We start from the raw sequence: 22,473 nt of genomic DNA on the forward strand, positions 1-22,473 counted from the left end.
AACAGGCGGATGGAAATGTTCTTCCAAATGGGAATGTTAGGAGACTGAAGTCTAGGGCTGTGGGAAGAGACAGGAGCAAAAAGGGCTGGGAAACATGCCTAGGTCTGCCATACGCTTACCGTCAACCTGCTGAGTAGCAGCTCCTTTAATGCTTTACCCGCCCCTGCTCCTCAGCGTGGACATTAGAAAGCGCTCTGTGTTAGGGAGCACGGGGTGGAGCTGTAGGGATTGGGTCCTGCCATTTCTGTAGCTGCTTTGGAGGAGCTACGCTGCACCCTTCCATTGTGTATCCTCAAGGACTTCCAAGATAGTCACCAGGGGATTTACACTATACATTTATAAGGGAAAGTGATTAACAGCAGAAATATTAAGCTTCTGGGTATTAATTATCTCAACATCCAGAACCGTGCCCCCCCATTTTTTTATTTCCTGTATAGAATGGCAGAATAATTTAGGTTGGAGTGGACCTCTGGAGATCATGTGGTCAATCCCCCATCCCCTCCAAACTGGGCTAATTTCAAAGTGTAGATGAAATTGTTCACGGCCTTGTCCAGTCAAGTTTTTACTGTCTCCAAGATGGAGATTCCACAACATTGCTTGGTCCCTGTTCCAGTGCTCAACTACATTGCAAAGAATTTTTGCCTTGTGTCTAATGAAAATTCCCCTTGCACTACCTTATGTCTATTGCTTGTTGCCATTTTATTGTGCATCACCAGGAAGAGTCTGTCTCCAACTTCTCTACAATCACCCATCTTGTAGCTGCATACAGCACTTGGACCCCTCTCCCCCCTTAATCTTCTGGTCTTAAAACTGAACAAAACATTTTTTTAGCATATCCTTATTCGTCACGTGCTTCAGCTACTAATCGTCTTGGTAGTGCTCCACTGAACTCACTTCAGTATGCATGCTGCATCTTGTATGGTGGAAGTCTAAACTGGACACGGTTCTGCAGGTGCAGTCTCACAAGTGCCAAAACAGAGGGTGACAATCAGTTCCCTCTGGTTGCTGCCTACAGTCTTACTGCCGCAGCTCGGGCTGTGGTTATATTTCAGCACCCCAGGTCCCGATACTGACTCACGTTCAACTTGTCCACCTGCCCCTTTTCCTGCAAAGTTGCTTTCTTGCCAGTCAGCCCCCAGCTTGTTCAATGACATGGGGTTATGCCTCCCTCCCAGGTGTAGGACCCTGCGTTTGTCTTTGTTGAAGCTAATGAGGTTCCTGTCAGACCAATTTTCTAGCCTACTGAGGTTCCTCTGAAGGGGGCCCTGCCCTTACTGTATCAATCACCTCCCTACTCCCAATTTGCTATCCATGAACTTGCAACCCATTGCAACATCCAGGATGGTAATGAAACCCTTCAGCATTATTTGGCCCAGTATTATCCCCTGAGGCATGGTACTAGTAACAACCAACCAACTGGACTTCAAATGGCTGACCTCAACGTTCCCAGCCCTGCTGCCGAGCCCATTTTCCACCCACCTCATAGTCCACTCCTTGAATCCATATCTCTTCAATTTATTGGAAGAATACAAAAGTGGATGGTGTCAAAAGCTTTGCTATGCCCAAAGTAAACAACATTCAGTACTCTCTGGTCAGTACCTGAAGGCAGTCATTTCATCACAGAAGGCAAGCAGGTTGGTTAGGCATGGTTTCCCCTTGGTAAATCCATGTTGTCTGGACATGGCTTCTAGGAGAGTTTGTTTCATAATCCGCCTGGAATTGAGGTTGGGCTGAGCAGCATACAGTTCCCCGGGTCTTTCTTGAAAATGGGCATTTGCCTTTTTCCAGTCCTTGGAAGCCCTGTAGCCTGTTCACCAAGATCTTTCAAGGATGATGGCAGCCTTGTGATGAAATCAGCCTGCATGCTTGAACTGTGTCCAGCTTTTCCCATAGACTGGTATAGATCCAGTGTAAGTACTCCTTAACTCAGGCTGCCTCTTACACGGGTAGTACCTCACTCCCCAGACTCTGCCCAAAAATCTGAGCCCAGACCTCTCGAATTAAAACCTGAAGCAAAGGCAGTACTGAGAGTACCTCAGTCGTTCCCATGTCCTTTGTCACTAGGTTACCCACCCAATGTGGTGCGGACCACGTTTCCCTTACCCTTCCTTCCACATTAACATACAGAAAGTGTCCTTTACATCCCTCACTAATTCCAACTCCGGCTTTGGTTTTCCTAGTTCTGCTTCAGCATGCCTAGGCAGCGTTTCTCTATTCCTCCAGGGTAGCCCACACCTGCTTCCACAGTCTGTGTGCTCACCTTTTGGATTTGGTACCAGTCAGGAGTTCCCCATTCAGCCATGCTGGCCTTCTCCCATGTCTACTCAGCTTCCTGCATATCAGAATGGACTGTTCTCATGCTTCAACTAGCTCCTCTGGGCCCTTCAGGGCAGTTTTCTAGGGGATTCTGCCAAAAAAATGTCTGCAAGAGACAAAGTCTGCTCTCCTAAATTCCAGGGTTGCAATTTGTCTACTTCTCTTCCTCACTTACCTCAAAATCTTAAACTTTGCTGTCTTGTAATCACTGCTGCCAAGGCTGACACCAATGTCAATGTTCTCAACCAGCTCTTCCTTATGTGCGAGCGGCACGTCTAGCATAGCCAGGCTCAGCTTGTCAAGAAACTGTCCTTGATGTAGTACAGAAGTAGCCTGGATCACTTGTGCTCCCACCACATTGCCATCCCAGTCCCCTCCAGAAGAACAAGAACCTGCAGTCACAAGGCTAAGCTGTAAATGTTGTTTGTTTGGTTTTTTTCCAGTCAATGGCAAAATAAAGGCTAAACCTGCCATCAAAAATCATATACTTGAGAAAAATAAAATATCAGGAATTAGAAAAATACTGCCATTTACTGTTTCAGAGTCAAAGAGAAGTAAAAATATGTCACAAAAAGGCTAGTTTCATATCAGGAGACTTAGCCGTCTTACAGAACCGCTTTTATTCTAGCCGTGTCTGTACAGTGAGTTTACACTACACAGGGTGGTGGAGACCAGGGATCCATCTCCATCAACTTAGTTTCTCCAACCCACCCACAGTCCAAAAAAAGAGACATTTTGAACAACAGAAAGGCTGGGCATGCAGTTGCAATGCAAAAATAACTGGGGATTATGCATCTCGAAAGACTCAAGTTACTGATGAGTAACCTCAGTCTTTTCCTGTATTTGACCATTAGTCCACAGATCTATTCTAACAGTTGTCACTTCAGTCAGCACCCTGTAAAAGCACAATTACCAGAAAGAGGTCTTGGAATGCTTCCTGATGTCAGCATTGCTCTACCAAATCCAACACTTCTGGATGCATCAACATTTGATGAAGGTGAATGTCAAAGTAGGTGGTTTCCCACAGGTATCAAGAATAGGCACGCTCTCCTTATAAGCTGCAGTACTGCATGTGCTATAATAGAGAATGTGCCGATTACCAGTACATAGATTTAGAAAATGATGCCATCTAGTCTGTTACATAGTTAGCCATCCTTAGTGTAAAGATGTTTGTCGTTGTTCAAAAAAGAGATTAACATTCTTGGAAAACATCTGAAGTGCTTGGTTCTGTAAATGTAAAAAGACTAGACTTAAAGAGGACAGTAGTTTCTCTGCCTCGTCCTGTGCTGTCTTAGAAATAAAGCAGGTAAATTGATTCAAAGGAAATTCTGTGGTGTATCTCAGGGAGAGATTTGGAAAAAATCCAGCAAAATATCAAAATATCTATCTAGGAAAGACATAGTAGAGTGAGAAAGGCCAATGATAAAGTGGTATCACAAGCTCTGAGTGGGAATTATAGCTACCAAAAAAGCTGGTTAACAAATACCATAAAGACCAAGCAATGAAGAGGGTTTAGTATTAGGAAAATAAATACCCTAAGACGGCCCTAGGGAGCATTTCTAAGAAAATGACCCTGCAAGATCAGTCCTCAAGAGAGGAGTTAGATCATCATTATTGCTTTCTTCCCATTTGGATCATAGTTCAGGAGGTCTGTAGTCCAGCTTCCTGCTCAAAGCAGGGTCAGCTCTGAGGTCAGACCAGGCTGCTCAGAGCTTTATCTGGTTTGAGTTTGAACACCTCAAAAGTCAGAGATTGCACCTTGCCTCTCTAAGCAACCTGTTCTAATGCTTGACTGTCTCCATGGCAGGAAAGTTTTTCCTTGTATCCAGTCTGAACCTCCCTTTTATCAACTTATGTCCGTTGTTTCTCACCCTCTCACCATGCAGCATTGAAGACCCTGGCTCTGATCTCCCCGTGACCTCGTCATAGGTATTGCCAGGCTGCTGTTATGTCCCCTTAAGTCAGGGCAAGTGGTGAGCTGGAGCCAGAGGTTCATTACAGTGCTGACCCACTCGCTCCGTGCTACAATTTCTTTTTCCCTTTTCCTTTCTTGGCAGTCTCATAAGGGATTTTGAAAGCCAGTCTGGTCCCAAAGGCCCTGGGCAGAAGCTCGAGATGGAGAAGCTGGTATCTTTCAGGATTCATTGGCATTTAACTTCAGCTGAAAGGAGTTTGGGATTGGAAGATGAATAGTGGAGGTCATGGGAGTGAGTGGTCCTGTAATACTCTTGCGGCAAGTACAGGAGGCTTTATAGAATTGTCTGTTCAGAATGAAAGGCCCAGTGCAGAGTCTGTTACCTACTCCAGGTGCAAACGTGCACTTGGCTTGTTCTAGGTTGAAAGGTGCACAAATGGAGCATTTCCCTTTGAACGTTTTCTTTCTTGGGAAGCATCCATGCTCAGGGGGTGAAGCTGTAGGCCTTGGAAGCACTCTGCAAAATAACACAAGTGAAAAACAGCTTTCTGCACCTTCTCGGCGTCTCCTTGATAATGAAGCAACAAGCCCAGTGCGTTGGGATTAGTGTTCAGGCTACGTAATCAAAACACAAATCTTAAAGGGAATTAACAAGGAAGAAATAACCGAAGGCAAGCTTAAAAAAACCCCACAACATGCAACATCCCTCCCAAAAAACCACACAACACAACCCCCCGGCAACTGATTATGGGTCAAAATAAGAGAAAACTAAAGAAAAAGGAAGGCAAATAATTGCAATTTAAGAGTGGAGCTGACCAGAAGGGAAAGCTTCTCGCATAGGCTGTCGAGAGGATCTTCAGAGCTGAGGCTACAGGCCTATACATTCTGTATCTCTGGTGGGAAAGGCTGAAGGGTTGAGCCCGAGTAATCCTTTTTCAGTGACCCATCTACTCACCTGGGACACAGCTCTCCAAATCAGCACTGAGTACATTTGCCACCGGGAAGGGATGATGGTTTCTCTTCTGCAGTCATGCTTACTCTGTCCCCATTCCCTGCTGTGCCTCAGCAGGGGCCAGGCTGGAAATAGCTGACACAGACACGGGACTCACAGGGTTGCCGACAGGATTTAATCAGGCAATCTGTATTTATACCAACAGGCCTTTACACCTGTAGCATTCGGTAAATATACTTCGTTCATACTAAACAACTTTTATGAAGAGCCAGTCCCTCGTGGTGTCACATCAACCTTGTTAGTAACTGCTCCAAATTTATCAAACCCAGATTTAATTTCAGCGCTAAATCTTTCAAGTTTGGTACATCTGCAAAGGGGCAGCTGAATGTTGCGCACTGTCTCAAATCTCTACTGGTGTCCTTACCCTCAAACCCAGTTTTCCTGGATCCTGATTATTACTTCTGGCAAGCGGCCCCTAAACAGCTTCCCCAAAGCCTCCCTTCTCCTTTCTGTGGGGAGAGCAGATCACAGACTAGATCTAAATGTTTCTGCACGTCAGCCATAAACAACAGAAAACCACACACAAAAGAATCCTGCCCGTGTCATATGTGATGCATTACAAAATGAACACGAATATGCATCATCTACCATGGATTCTCCAGTCAAAGAGCAAACAGGGACATGGCACTGAATTATCAGCTTTGTCTTTCTTCTACTTAGGAAAGTATGTTTTAAAGGAGGTCTGTACTTGTTTTGAGTAGTAGCTTTCAAGAGGTACTCAAGGAGCAAAATAGCATAAAAATTTGCATGAAATAAACATTCTTGTGTTCCAAAGTCTGAATCTCTTGTATGAATCTCCTCCAAATATTTCTGAAATCAGCATTTGGCATTTCTTCCAATTGTGAATCCTGACAGATTTGGAAGAGTAAAACAGATACTGGTTGCAGACAGCAATGACTTTCTTCAAAAATAAATATTTCTGTGGTAAAAACAGAAGCATAAAAACTACAGTGCAATGAATAAAAAAGTTACAGTGTGATCTGCTTCCCTCTGAAACTGGTGGTATTTAGAGCACGTTAGATAATACAAGAGTACTACTACAAGCAAAATACTTGTTGCATAACCAAAAAAAGGGTGGGGGAAAACAAACTCCGAATAGAGAACAGCTTGTAAATCATTTAACAAACCTGCAAGGGCTAAAAAATGACTCAGTCATATTTGGAAAATAAATTTAGTGATCTTTGGCCTTTGCTGGCCATAGCTTTAATTTCTAATGGCTGCTAGAAATAGCAAAGCATCTTACAAACAGTGTCACTCTTCAGCCATACACGGGTTCCACTCCATCAGATGAAACTTCAGTATCTATTGTTACTTCACAATGTTCAGTTTTTCTATACTAGAAAAGATAAACTCAAGATTAAAAAAAGTTTTCAAAATATAAGCAGCTCAGACCAAGGCACAAATTGTGCAGTAAAGAGGAAGGTCAGGATTCGCTTTTGTTACATGCATCAGAACATGCAAGATGTTCCACAAAAAGCTGTTTACCTAGAAGGTAAAATTTCCCTCCTTTGAGGACTGTTTCCTGTAACACAGGCCAGCTTTCTGTCTCCTCTGCCAGTTACGAGTGTATGCATATAAAAACACAATTTGCAGTCCAAATTTCTTGCTTTTAAAAAAGATCATACCATAATTGGGAGCATCTTCCCTGCAGTATCTCCAAGGCTGAGTTTCCAGATACTTCATAAAAGCAGCATAAAAATGTGCATCTTCCCCAGATTTGCAGAAGAGGTTTGCTGTGAGAGAAAAACTGCAATCCTCTCTGCAGAGCTGACAAGCCACTGAACAATTTAAGACTCATTTGATTTGTAATTGGAACAGGCTTTACACAGAACAAGAATCTTAACGCCTAGATAAAAGTTGCATTCTTAGTATTAACATTGATAAAAAGACTGGTTATAAATTTGTATTGCCCATTGAAGTGAGAATTCCTAAATCTAACTGCTCAAGGAAAGTTAATTCTTACACTGATAAGGAATGAGAAAATGCATTCACCCAAGCAAAGGAATTTAAAAATGATTTATCAATGCAAAAACCTCAGTAGCTGATTGTCACACACGTCCTGGCATGTAAATACAGAAATATTTCAGACGTGAATGCCAAAAATAATCCCAGAGCAATTCAGCCCTGTACAGCGAGCTGGGCAGATCTTTTGAACTACCCGTTGAATTCTCAGTGCTGGCTATCGGCACCGTCTATTTCAGCCTCTGGCAAGAAAAAGGGCAGTCTTGCAATACATACCATTTTTGCTTTGCAGAGATAAATAATGACAAAACCCGTCTGTTTCTTACAAACATATAAATTATTTTATTTACAAAGCCATGTTACAAAAAAAAATAATAATAAAGCAAAAAACAAAAAATACAATCGCTCACTAGAGAATATCTCCAGGCCCGGTGTTGAACCATGGCAGTATCAATCAGATACATGTTTGTTCTGTTTTTCCTTTTTTAAACTGTAAGCCATAGAATTTACTATTTACACCTACTTTAGACATTTATTCTGCTTACAATTATCACAAGCATGGAATGGATTCTATTTGATACTGCTAATACATAAAGGTGCAGGACAAAGAATGAAAATACTTAGTGTTACAAAATATGGATTGTAGAAAAGAAATTGGCTGTACAAGTATGGCATTTTTTTTCTTAGAATGATTGGACATGCTTTCTTCAAAAGTCTTCTGGAAAAGGTTCTAAAATCTGTAGTAGGAAAGCACAATATAGCAGGTGCAAATTCATTTCTGTGCAACAACAGTTATTTAATATATCCCATGACTGACCAGCTATGCAAAACCCACAGAGTTTTGTTAAAGTGCCATGGGTCAACAGCATAACAAAATATAAGGTGTAAATAGAAAAATTTCTTTTTTTCTTCTTTTTTAAAACAATAGTTCACTGAGAATCAGCAATAATAGAATATGCTGTATAAACTATTCTCTACAAAGGTCGATCAGCACTATTTACAATTGTTACATCAATACAAAAGAAGGCATACAAGTTATCCAAGTCGCTTTTTATGGCTGACGGGCCTATGCATTGCGTATGTGTAACAACCAAAGCTTCTGAGCCTCTATTGCTGGAAACAAATCACAAGATTTTCAGGCAAATGGGGAGGAAAAAGAACTACTGAGTGAATGCTACACTAATAATGCATTATAGGCTGGTCCAGTTTGTATCCATTTTTTTTCAAATATTTACTTCCATTTAACTTTTCAGGCTGAAATTTTTGATACATATAATTAAATAATGATTCTTTGATGATGAAAGAACACTGTGGGATTTTACTTGGTGCTTAACTTTCCTGAAATGCTGTCAGGTGTAAGCCAGTTGAAAAAAAATTTAAGCAGCATTCAAAGGACAGGCTCCATATTCCAGCTTTCCAATTAAAAGATGCATGGAAAGAGCTAAAGCTTCCTAAAACTACAAAATTGCTCCTTCAGTCGTTGATAAGCATTATGTCTCAGAAGCAACCACTGAATCTCACAACCACTGTTTTCCCTCAACAACTAGAAATAGCAGTTCATTGATTACAGAGGATGACTTTGTTACTGAGATTTTTAAACTCCTGCAGTTTTATAACTCAAAATAAATTAAAAAAATCAACATAGTACTGCTCCTAAAACTGAACAAGACAAAAATTGTGCAAAAATAACAAAGATATGTACACATTTTTCAGTCTGAAGAAATGTACAATAAAAACATAATTCAAAGAACATTTTAAAAATATAAACATTGCTTAAACTTTCCTAAGTTTCATACTGTTTCTGAAACTATACCGGTCAGTTAGCTCTGAAGTATAGCAAAACATAAATTATTACAAAATTAACACTATAAAAATTTATTTTAAGAATATTTCTAAACTTTTTTCAAAGGGTCTAGCCTTGTTTATAATTGCTTAAACATTTTTAGTCTTAAAATTTGCCTTAAGCCTTCTTTTTTTAAAAAAGAAAGTAGTAATAATCTCCCTATTTGCAGTCTCTCGCCTTTCCCCAAGATGTAAATAAACCAGCATATAAGTGCACTTTTAACACTGTAGAAATAAAAATTAACTCCTCTGTACTATTGTTCCAGTACCTAGTATTGGCTTCCTGATTATAAAATCTATATTTTATTAAAAAATTATTCAGTAATCCTATAAGAAACACTGTCAGTGCAATTCTATTAATGCAAGCCAATCTGCTCAACTCCTGCCCTTGCAAACCCAAACTGTTTACTGACGTTATCAAGTGCTGTGATCTTAAGTGTCTGGAAACCCACCAAGATACGGGGATTTTACACGGTGAGACCTGATAACATTAATTACAGTTTGGTGCAGAAATCCTCTATGCATTGATTGAAGCATAGATTCCTTAAGAGCCTGATCCTGGAAGAGGCTGAACACTCAGAATTCCCACTGAAATTATTAAATGCTGTAGGTACAGAGCACCAGTCAGGATTAGTCCCTAAAGTTGCAGTGCCCCAGCTGTTTGCAAATTACTAAGAAATGCACTCAATTTTTATCCATAGGACAAGCTTAAATACAGAATTACTGTAATTTTTAGTTAATGAAAAAATTTGGAGATCCTTTAAATAAATTCAAATCATGATTTGGATTTTTTTTTTTTTTGGAATGTCCGCTGTGTTCTGGTAAGGAAACAAAGGGAGCATTGCAACGCTAACAGCTTTAAAAGGCATGAAACATAACCAAGCAGAACGCACAGATCAGTGGCAAATACAAGTGAAAAACTAAACAAATTGCTATTACAGTTTTCTGTAAATTTAATTCTCTTTAAAACCACAAATTCATAAAAGGTTAAATCCATCTGCAGGACATAGAAAATAAAAACCCTGTGGAGTAGGGCTGCTGAGACCTAGAGATTATAGGCTGGTTCCTTTTCCTTGTTATGGAAGAGTCCTTATTCTACCAGTCCGGTTTGATGTCTTCTAAAAGAGAAACCAGAGCCAGGTTCAAAAATCACAAAATGTCTTTCAGTATATAATACTTTAATAACATCTGCATCTGACAGAACTCAAAGCAGGAATTTATTTCAAGTGCCTGAACTAAATTCCGTCCCTGTTTACTGATTGCATTAGACCTTTAAGAAAAGGAACTGCTTTGAATAAACAGCGTATTTCCTTTTGGGACTGTCTGATTTTAGTAAGCTTTGGCGAATCTCATGTTCATTAGCTTGGTGTATCATTACAAATAAAGAGCAGCAATTAGACGACAACTCTGAAGAATCTTTTCCTCTACACAGCATGTTTTCATGCACAAGGAATCCCCACACAGCATACACGTTGTCACCTTCCCTTAACAAAATGATCTAGTTTACTCAGTATTTAAAAACCACCGCATACTGAGGTCTTGAAGTGTTAACACATTCAGGCACCTAAAAGCACTATGAAGACAAAAACACTTGGTTAGTTATAAACCTAGAACAAGGATAAAATCTGGAGAAAACAAGCTTTTAATACATAATTTGTATTAACAGGTACAAATACGTTGACTATAGAACTACCATTTCATTAATGTCTGTTAAAAAACAAGTAGGTCATGTAGGGAAAAGTAATATTTTTTTATTAAAGCGACAGTACTTGGAAAAACAGGCACGTTTTTCTGTATACAAGCCCCTGTTCAGGTCTGAAATAGATGCAGCAACATTCAAATTAAACATGAATTGAGAACAGTTAATCTGAGTTTATCTTGAATTTAATGCGAGGGGAGAGAGGAGACAGGCCCACAACAGTTATCCTTGCAGCCACCAGTCCCCCACAGGAGTACCCAAGAGTACAGTGTACTTCAACAAATGTAGCAACTAACCAAAAGAAACTACTTGTGTGAAATCAAAACAACTATGGGGCACCTGTATCTCACAACTCAATAATGAGAAAAGCCCAGTTATGGGTGGCAGGTGACTTTCACAGCACTGCCGCATGTCCTCTCGGCTCTGACCGGACACCTTTGGAAAGCGAGCAGGGAAGCTATAGCTTTGTCACCAGGACAGCAGGCAGCCAATCACAGGTTCAAACGAGACTGGTTTTACAGTCTGCCGCAATTTCCCAAGTGCCTTATTCTCACCCAGTTACTCACCCCGTGTTGAGTAAAGGAACCCTCTCCCTTCTCCTGAGAAACAACAATCTCCTCCCTTCTAACTCCCCTCTGCACCAGCAGGCGACCCCGATGGGCTGCCTGAGCAGGTAGCACAGCGGAGGCAGCCAGCCCAGAGTAACTGCTCTATACTCACAGGTACCTTGACAGCTGCACTTCAAACCGCGTTGCTGGAAGTCTGTTGTTCTGACTTGTATTTGTGAAAACTTGCCTGTTTTTTCCAACTATAAACCCTACTGTATAGCAGAGATTGTCTCTGCCTACAGACCCTGCTTCACTTGGACTCTCTCGTTATCATGGTTATAACACCACTAAGGTTAAAAACAAGAGAGCTCAGGTTCCCCCAGTAATACCTTTACTGACACAGCATATACTTGCAGATCCACTTATTGTTACCCAATTACTAACACCTTTATAAAGAAATATTATAGCACAGTTTAAGACTAAAATTTTCTTCAGAGACTACAGTTGCTAGATTGCAGAGGAAAACTGTCAACAAAGGAGCTCAGATTTATTTTGACAGTGACAAGCATTTCTTAGGTAGGTAATCATTATTCGTGGTTCCAAATACTAAAATCCTGTGGTATGAGTTTAAAAAAAAAAAGTTTTATTAAACTTAATACATCTTGATTTTCTTTTGTATTTGTATTCTGAGCTCCATAGTCAACTCACAGAAACTTACCAAACTGACAGAAACATATTTTTAACTATATAGGGCTTGTGGGGCTTAAAACAAGCAAACACTTCTATTTTTTATAAAGTTATGGAAACAGGCAGCTGAAAAGATCAGCAATAGCCTCTGTTTACATAAGGCTGCCACAAAATTAATGTTTTGTTCTGGTAGGTTTTCCCCATGGGATCTAGGCAACAGATCCCAACAAGCTCTGCTCCTCGGGTAGTGTGTATTTTATACTAACGCAGGAGCAGGAGGTTAAAGCAAAAACAGTTTTGCACTTCAGAACAGCTTTATCCCATGTTTGTTACTGGCAGTTGGATAACAGCGTCTCAACACAGGAAAACACCACTCCCTGGAAGTATAAAGGAACTTTCCACTTTTTTCCCTTCAGAGTAGCTCTTCCATACATAAGACTGCTTAGCAGTCAGCACCAAGAGAAAGAAAAATAAGTTACTGTTTGGCAGTGCATCTCAAGATGATCAAAATGATTCGGAACATTTTTAATGAGGATACAGTTATGGGTTATCATTACTACAATCATTACTATTCTTTTGCTGTGTCTGCACAGCAGAGACTAAGCAGCACAGCCATTTGGAATAACTACTCCTGTATAATTTAGCCAGAATATGTAACAGAATTCTAAAATACTGACTGGTTGTACAGAGAAATCCCCTGGAATTTTTGTTCACTTGTGACTACACCGTGCTGAGGTGGGAAACCTTTTCATGCCAAGGATCTCGATGATGGATTCTTGATGGACTACTCAACTTGGATAGTCAAACAGTAGGGGCCGTATTAAAAAAAATAAACGAGTCTATCAGCCTGGCAGACAGATGAGGGGTGGATCACAGGTCAAGCACCCGTTCTCACAGAAAAGCTGAATTACAGAAATTATAATTGCCTGACTAGCAGTCTATGTGATAAACAGGTATGACGGGAACGCTAAGGATTTCTCACAGTCTACGAAGAACTCAGATTATGCTTAGTTTAGTTATGCTTTCAGATTAGTTTCCCTGAATAGTCAAGTGCCCTGTCTTCTCTGTGCTGTTTCTGTCCTCCCTTTGCTGCTTTCACTTCTGGCCTATTTTTAAATGCTGTCCCTTCTATGCCAGTTTGGGGACTCTGTTGTGCCATCTCGCGCTCAGCAGAGGAAACTGGACAGAAAAACCAGATCAGCGCAGCTGGATCCAGCGCAGACAGTTTCTGCTGCTGCTGCTGAGTTTGCATCACCAAAGCAACAACCAGCGAGCAGCGTAGAAGCCTAACTGAGGCCTATTACAGGTGGTGAAAAATGGTGAAAAACAAGCACAAAAATTGTTATTCATAAATCTCGGAGGGGAAAATAGCTGGGGAAAAAAAAATTAAGTGAGAGGAGAAATGTAATATTAGTTTACCAAAAGACAGCTTCTATAAAGAATTGTATTCATAAAGAAATAGTATTTTAAGGTTTTACAGTATAAAATATTTCAAAACCACTTACAGACTACTTAAATACACTTTTTTTAAAAGCAACTTACTTGTCTGTTGTGTACTGGGTTTGATGTACTCGAAGGACTGGACTGTGACAAAGCTACACTGCTATTTTTTCCAATCTGAAAGACATTAATTGAGCAGTATTGAGAGGCGTATTTGTCAGTTGAATGCAGATGCTGGTAATGGCCTTCCCTTTCCTGTGTAAAGTGGCACTAATTGCTTTGCATTTGGAACACAGGTATTTTGCTATTGCAAAAGATACACTTCAGATAGAATCATAATTATCTCTCAGAGCCTGTATACTTCAAATAAACTCTTAAAAGGCACATAAATACTATTACAGGTCAGAAAAAACCGATAAGAAACAGTTACCGAGGGAATATATACTGTAAACCCCTACGTCTCTAGACCGAAACACGAGTTTCTTTAGTTACTGGAGACACTTAGAGCAGCTGGTCAGCAACTGAGAGAGCACGGAGGGCTCAGGGTCACAGACTCCCCCCCAGGGGACCCTCCCCACTCCTGGGGAGTTTAAAGCAAGTGGCCAAGCACCACAGCATGCCCTACGTTATTCCATTTTCTTCCATATAGAGTCTTCATTTATTGTTGCTCAATAAAGCAAATATTAACTAGAAGAATCAAACTCCAGAGGTTTAAATTTGCCATTATATCAGTTTACTGCATCAGAGAATTTCTTTGGGAATAAGCGCAAATCAATAGCACACATACATACATTTTAAAAGTACTTTGTTAAAATATTACAATATTCAGTCTGCATATTTCAGTGCTTGAGAGATTACAGCACTCTGCACGAGCCGTCTGTCTTAGGTTTTTCTACAATGACCCATAAACATAGCGTAGATGTTTATGTTGTGATACAAAAGGGGAGACAGTTGCTGAGCGAGAGAAGTAATTCCTCCAGGGTTACAAGGCTGATAAAAATTAACCACAGACACCTGCCGACAAATGGCAGATGACTGGAGTCTGAATAGTCATTCACAAGGTCAACGGACATCAAGTAACATCAGCTTTAATCATTTGATGGAGAGGTAGCAAGGACCTGTCTTCTAAACAGTGAGAAACGCAGTTGCAAGTTTCTTACTGAATAGATGGGACCGTGGCATTGGCCGGCAGGGTTTGCACCAGCATCACTTCTCTCCTTCCCTTCTGCAACATCACTCCTTTATTTTGCAATTTCACATACATAGTGAAAAATAGCCTTTGTCTCCCTCTCCACATCTGCCCTCTCTCATAAAGTGATTGTTTAAAACATTGTTCTCTGTTCACATTCTGTGCAGAAGAAATGTTTCAGGTTTTTATTTACAGCTAATTCTGAAGGCAGCTCCCGTGGTGCACAAAGATTAAAAGGGCAGGCCTCTGTCTTATTCTGTTCCCTTCAGCTTGTTGTTTTGCGTGCCACAGCTGTTCTCTAGTAACGTGCTTTTCTTCAATACACAAATCCTGACCAAAAATACACAACCTTGTAAAATCTTTCCTAACCATTTAGAACATCGGGACACACCTGCAAACCTTTCTTCTCCATTCATAAAAGCCTTCCACAATAAAATACATGTCCATCTTTTAAATGGAAAAATAGCCACTAGGAAATGGACTTGCTGAGATCCTAGAATCCATGACAGGGAGTACAATACTTCTTCAGGCTTTCATTCATTCAGTGCTCCTACGACTGAGATGACTCTCTGGATAAGACAAAGCAAGGAGCAGCGCAGCTGGCAGCACTGCCGAGCTTCGGGCTGCTTTCCCATCCTGTCCTCCTTCAGAGCAGGAAGGGCAGCGCTCCAGGACAGACAGGGAATTCAGACAGACTGAAAAGTTACAGCACTCAGCGAAAATAAGAAATAAATATTCCCAGTTGTGTTGGGTATTTAATGATGGAAACACTGTTTCAAAAGGATTAGGGTGAGGCCAAGACTCAAATCCCTTTTTCCCCCCTGGCTTTTAAAATGAAGTATACTGCAAAACCCAATGCTTAACACCTTCGGTTACTATCTATCCAGGCCAGACTTGAATTAAATTAGAAAAAAAAAAAAATACCTGAGCCTGTCACAATTCACTTGATCTTTTTTCTGTGCTGTCAGTCTCTTAATTTAATTTACCCTGTGACATCAGGAAACAGGAGCAAGATTTTAAGTAATACTGGTTTTGGTTTTTTTTTTGGTGGAATTTTTACTGTGATCGCTTTCCTAGAACTCAGCAAGTGAAAACAGCACAGCTTAAAAGTGATTTTGAGTATTGTATTCACCAGAGCTTTAATATTCACATGTATAGTACATAATATTATTTGACCCATATGCTTAAGTGGGTACAAATTTCATTTATTTATAGCACAAAAAACCAATAGGAAATGTCTATTTTGTGTTGCATATAATTCAGTATCCTTGTCACAAAGACGATTAGCTGCCAGCCAGACATCTGAAACACACTCAACTCCGCTCTACCTCCTATTTTTGATTACTAGTGTAGCTCCAAAGACCAGCAGTGTAAGAGGAACATGTGACCAATTTTTAAACATATACACACACACATATCTGCATGGAGAGGTATATAAGTGTATGCACCTGTACATGTATAAAAAACCATTATGTTTAAAAATCTATATACCATTACACTCATTACAGATATTTAACCTTTTACTTAAGGAAAAAATATTAGCATGAATTACGTATTTACAAATATTCAGAAAAGACTTCTGATTGATTCTTCGTAGTTTATTTACTTCCATTACTATGCAACACGCTGAAACACATCACAAACTGGAGCAGGAATGGCCCACAGGAACAGATTTAATCACTAGGGGAGTCAGAGTTTGAACTTGGAACCTCCTGCGTGTATCTATGTGACTTCCTCAGACTGCACTAGCTACAGATACAGCCTACCTACTGCGAAAAGACAATACAATCCATTTCCTACTACCCATGTTTGTACCCAAGTAACAATTTGTACTTACTTTGCTCCCATTTGAGATCGTATATCTTGGGGCAATTTAAACATTTTAGGCACACATATTTAAAAAATCAGATGTGTGACAAAATGAAGAGTCTACAGCATTCTCCACTGACTTCAGTGACTTAAAAGATTAGTTGTGATTGCAGGACACATTTAAAAGGCTTAACTAGAAAGACAATGCCACTACCTGTTTTTAAAAGCCAAACAAGTCATCTCAGTTGCACCTCTGCTGGAAGCAGGAAAGAGAAAATATACCTGCTAAGCCATTCTTCGAGACCGTCATTCTGCCAGCTATACCAGTGTTACAATTCATTTATTCCTTTCTTCCACTCCCATTTCTGTCTGCTATTACCTACAGATTTCCTTGCCCTCTTCATTTCCAGACTCCATTTTATGTTCAATATCCTCAGGAAATGGAAGTTTCACAAATGAAAAAAATTTTCCTAAGATACCTTCTCTGGATTTTCTGAGGTATTCTAATTTCTATGCTTTTGTCTTCCAGATGCCAGGGCCAAGCTTTGTTTTCCGTGCACTGCACATCACTGGACATGGTATCAGAATGACACAGTAGATCATTATAAAGATCGTATTGGCAGTTTTTCCACCAAATTTTAATTCACATATACTTTTACCTTATATAGCATCACTGAAAGAGAAGTCAAAGCTCTATTGCCAGTGACAATGCAGTAAGAGTGTGTAACTGTATCTGTTGCACTGACCTCAACATTCTGAACACACGCACGCTGAAAAAGATAACCAAATGTCCACTGAAGGTCATCTGGTCAAGATTTTAATTTCTTAATTTTTTCAGTTTCAAACAGGAAACAGCATCTGAGGTCAGGCATCTCAGACTCTCCCCAGGGCAAAGGCAGATGTAAGCGTTTTACATAAGAGAAATTAGGAGACTTGCGTAACATTAAGAAATGAATCAGCAACAAGTTTGGGAAAAGAAACAAACAGAAATGCTGACTCTTATCTTCCTGTTTTAATAACACAATTTATTTAAGAGAGATGAGAATTAAGATAAAAAATTAATTTCTAAAAATTATTTATCCATTGTGGACATTCAATTTTACTTTCAGAGATACAAATGCCTATTTTATTAATTGAATAAAAAAATTCATAAAAATATTTTAAGAAAGTAGATATATATATATATTTTAAAAACTCTCAAAACATCTTTCTATGATTGGTACAAAACAAATACAAATATGTTTCTGTATTAACCTGGAAAGTAAGTTGTATGATGAAAAACAAGCTGAGGCAAACGTACTATTTTCAGAATGCATGAAATATTTCAAGTCAGTCAGACATGACCTGCAAAAAAATAACTGGAAGAGTCCCTTACCTGCCGAGAGATGGAGCTGCTTGTAGGATCTGGCACCGCAGAAATAAGGTTGGCAGTGCTCTTTCTATGAACACTATTCATACCAGGCATTTTAGTGATTTTACAGGCTTTGCTACTAGAACTAGAGTTTTTACGTTTTTTTCCTTCTGATTTGTCAAAAGAAAGGGGTAGAGAAGACACTGCATTATGTGCTCCCAGGGAGTGGTCCCCTGAGTGGTGCACAAGAGAAGATACAGACAGATTAGAAGAGTCAATACTGCTTACTACCATGCTCATGTGTTTCACTGAGTCTGTTGAACTACTTGACAATGAAGTCCGTCCTGAGGGCTCCGATTTGGCACTGAGTGGGCTTGTTCCGTTATTTGTATTGTGCACAGACATACTGTTATAGGAAGATGTAGCCTGATAGGAGTTCAACGTTGAACTGGGGTTCAGGACACAGTTCTTTTTGTGGGACCCTGAAAATGAAGACGAGGAAGATGTCTGCAAAGATAATGAGGATGATGACGACGACGACGACGACGACTGCGGCTTTTTCTTTTTATTACTTGAAGACTCATCACTCCGAGATGACAGGTCTTTCACTTTTGAGGATTTGCTGGTTTTTGTTTTGGATGGCTTGTGGGATGGGGAAGGGATGACTGCTGGCACTGGTGACACAGCTGATGGCGCCTTAAAAGTTGAGTCCATGATACTTAAGCTTGCAGCCACGTGAGGAAAAGCTGTAGTGTGTGACATAATGGAATTCGTATCTGACGTTGTCACAAAGGCTGCATTTGATAACATGGCTGATGTCATTATGTAAGAAGAAGAAGTGATTCTTGAACTGATAGGTGTTGAAGGAATATACACCGCACTGGGGTTGCTGAAAGGCTGTAAGACCGATGCTGGAAAAGGAGTGGAGACATGTGCTGCTGGAGAAGGCATGGGACTATCTGCCGCAGGAGGAATTTTCCTAAATAGAGACAGGGGAAAAAAAAAAAAAAAAAGAACCTTTCAAATACCGAAAAAACTCCATCCAAACAATGCAGATAGGAAATGATTTCTTGGAAGGACAAACTTATTAAAAAAGGCAAACCTAGTTCATTCTAATTTTGATTCCTATTCTACAAATCACATATATTTTCATATTCACAGTTCAAAATCAGCTCTGCATTCAACAAAAATCTTAAAAATGCTTTTACTTCTGATTTTTTTTTCTTCTTTTTTAAACTTGCAATTCCATTTTGAGATTCTTTGGGACTTTACACAAACAACAAAACCCAAACCACATGTGTTTTAATATTGTAGAGATTTGGGAAAGCTGGATGATGAAGTATATTTTCCTAAAAATTAATTTTGAAATGAGGCACATTAAATCTGTGAAGGCAGTGGAGACCTAACAGAAGATGATTAGGTAAAGAACTACGCAGCGTAATTTTCCCTATAAAATTCTGTGATGGCACCTGAGCCCTGAACTGTGTAACTCAGTTAAACCAGAACTGAGCTCCACTTCAGCACAAATGCCCCATGTACAATTCAATCACTTTATTACAAATTTAATTTCCTTTTTTCCTCTCCTATTTTACCAAACAATTAAAAAATGCAAATAAAACGCCCAAAGGCGGGATCTATAAACATTCTAGTCGGCGTGTTCCATTCATTGCACGTGTTTTGGTTGAAAGTTCAAGTTGTGGAACAGTTTCAGTATCAGCCTAAAGTCACAGGTTACATTTGATGAGGGTGGTGAAGGAGCCAGTCTGGGGGGTTGTGAAGCACTTAATCACCGAGCTTAAAGAGGAAAGGAGGAATACTCATCCCTTTCCCAATGTAGTGCTATTCCCAGAAACTCATCTGAGAGCTGGTTAGACAGGATTAACTAGCTAAGTTATTGATTAATTTCACTGATGTTGAAAAATTGTCAAAATATTAAACAATGCTTGATAAGCTTTATAACTATTTGAATACTATTCTGATAATAAAATTTAATAATATTACCTGTGAAATTAGTAGAATGAATTCAAATTCCTTTCTATTCAGTCACCATCTTCTATTATTTTATCTTGTCCAGTGCTAACAAAGAACCAGACTTCTATAATGTCTCTTGGAAAATTATCATGTGAGATTTTCTCATTATTTAGACTAAAATTTAATTCACAGTTTAATCCTATTTCTCTTTGTTAAGAACCTGTATATCACCATAACTCTGCCCTTGTTATCCTCACTACTGACACCTTTTCAGTTTTTAAAGGCTTACTCTTGCCCTCAAAGAAGTATGATAAAAGAGCAGCACTGGGTGTGCTGTTTTATCATAAATCAAATCCTAATTACAAGTGTTCTCTCCTGGTATTCTTCCTATGGAGACTGTCAGCCAGAACGCCATTTATGGCACAATTACGTAAGGGATTACATACAGTCCATGCTGCCAGAAACGAGGAAGTCCTACCCCCTGTGACTTGCTTTGCGAACAAAGCTGCTTATCAGATCCATTCTTCAGTTTACTTTTAAAGAAGGGCCAATAATTCTTACCCACCTTTGTAAAGTACTTTAAGTAGGGATAAAAGGTGCTTTGTAAATGTTATTAGTGTTATTAAATGTTATTATCGTTCTCAAATTACGGCCTTGCATCCCCGTACCTTTAGCCACAGCTACAGAGCTGCGTTAGCACCAGTTACACATCGCCCTGCTTGGGGAAGGCAGGAAAAGATCAGCCCAGAGGAGGGTTGAGGACAATAGAAGAATACAACAGGGGTTAAGCACTGTGAGCTTCCTGTGTTATACAGAAAAGAAAGTCTGGGTGGAATTCATTAAAACATTAGAGATTACATAAACAGCTAGAATTTGGGAAAACATTTACAATTGGATTTAGTGGGAGCAGGATGAGGCCTGTTTATTTCTTGTATCGTATAACTACTATAGAGGTTATTTTTGGTTTTTCATGATAATAGTGGCACTAGCGACACATTTTCACAGATGCCCAAGTGTCTTTTCTCCTGACAAACAAAGCCAATAGATAAAAAGTCTTAATCTTCGTATTTAAAGAAACCAAATTAGTTTTATTTGTGGAAGGAGACAGACAGTACTTAACAGCCAAATTTACAAAGTAGAAGAGAGGAACCCTTTGGAGACCAAGCGTGATCTGTCTCTGAACTGGCCCTTTTACGGCAAACCCAACCATTTCCAAACTATGTCTCCCAGCACAGTAGCACTGTTATCATCAAGTTACCGGGTTAGTCAGACAAGCCAAGCTTTAGTGTTTCAAAAATAGATTTCAATAAAAATCAAACCTTGTTTATCTAATGGCTGGTATCCAATGAATATAACACAGTCCTGATAATAAACAGTGACACGAAACACTGCACTTTAGTGTCATTACATTGGAAGAAAAACGCATGTTCTGTAGCAGAATACCCCCAAAAAATCAACCCTATCTGCATACGATATGAGCTTTTCAAGTATTTATTCTTTTCAAAAGAATTAGCATCTCTCTTAGAAGTGCAGTCTATGTTAATGTATCTGACTAGCCAAAGTCTATAGTGCTTGTAACTTGTGTGTGTGATATAGAGGTGCTTCAATAATAAGTAATAATCATAATTTTAAGACCCCAAAGCCAGTCAGGGCACTGTGGACTAAAAGACTATCATATTCCATCTTATGCACAGACAAATGTGTACTGAGCTCCTTATCTTACAACACGAGTCTTACAGAACAAAGTCTGAATGGGTGATATGGGTGTGAAGAGAAAAAGTGTATGCGTATTACTGCTATGACTTAATACAGAGGTAATTTCACAAATCGTTCCCATGGAGTGTTTAATTTAGAAGTTTTACAGAATTAAAACTGTTTAACTACCCACCAAGTGTAAAAATCCCACTTACTTCCACATCTGTGAGTTCAAGTGTTTTTCTACCATGGAGTTTAGTGCGAATCGAAAATGGTCCCATCTTCTGTCAAAGACGTAGTACCCTCTTCCCATTAAGCGACTGCCATATGAACAGAACTGAAAGAAAAGATATTTCAATGTTGTTTATAAAAAAAATAAAAATTTCTACATTATAAAATAATTCTCATTTACGTATCAAGGAACACCTTTGTAATTTGTACCATGCATATAAAACACCCTTAAAAAGGTGTTTTTTACTGTGTGCAGCATAAATACTTTTTGCATGATATATGAAATATATGCATAATGTTTCAGCGTAGTGTAAAGTATATTTCATACTTCACTAACAAGTCAGTTTACTGTCAGGTACCTATGTGTGACAGGGAAAGCATATAAATGCTGTGGTACTGCTCAGGAAGCAATTCTGGCTAATAATGCTCTTACTGCCTCAGAATGACAGTTACACCCTTCCGTGTGCATTAAATCTTGTAATTGTGTAACAGGAATAAACATATAACTGAAGAGGAAAAAGGTGCAATGGGAGCATCTTTAGTATCTATTTAAAAAACCAAACAAATCAGTGACATTTCAGTAAAAAAATAAATTATCATCCATGGCACCTGCGCCACAACAGAACACCGGACACACTCTTCACAGTGTATGAAAATCATCTAGAGGAGTAGTAAATATTTTGAGAATTCGGCAGAGTTCAGGAGTATTTGCACCGCTTCCTCTGGAGAACTTCCTGCAAAGTCCTACTACACTGAAATGGCATGATCAGGAATCTACCCTTTCTTCAGTTCAGTCTTACTGATCT

The 22,473-nt window shown here is 39.5% G+C and overlaps 1 protein-coding gene across 5 annotated transcripts in view; it reads right to left on the bottom strand.

Annotated features, from left to right (window-relative positions):
• Positions 1–9,848: 9,848 nt before the first annotated feature.
• ATXN7L1 (ataxin 7 like 1) overlaps positions 9,849–22,473 on the bottom strand; it is a 116,250-nt gene continuing 103,625 nt past the window's right edge. For 4 of the 5 annotated variants that reach the window (XM_074578405.1, XM_074578741.1, XM_074578562.1 and 1 more), the window contains 4 exons: positions 21,652–21,773; positions 17,795–18,749; positions 13,524–13,598; positions 9,849–10,165 (listed from right to left, as the gene is read on the bottom strand). In XM_074578405.1, the coding sequence (XP_074434506.1) occupies positions 10,124–10,165; positions 13,524–13,598; positions 17,795–18,749; positions 21,652–21,773 (1,194 nt within the window). In that variant the 3' untranslated portion in view covers positions 9,849–10,123. Of the gene's footprint in view, positions 10,621–13,523; positions 13,599–17,794; positions 18,750–21,651; positions 21,774–22,473 lie in introns of all 5 variants that reach the window. The other variant, XM_074578491.1, reaches the window with a different exon arrangement.

This window comes from Larus michahellis, chromosome 1, assembly GCF_964199755.1.
Source record: "Larus michahellis chromosome 1, bLarMic1.1, whole genome shotgun sequence".
Taxonomy (NCBI): Eukaryota; Metazoa; Chordata; class Aves; order Charadriiformes; family Laridae; genus Larus; species Larus michahellis.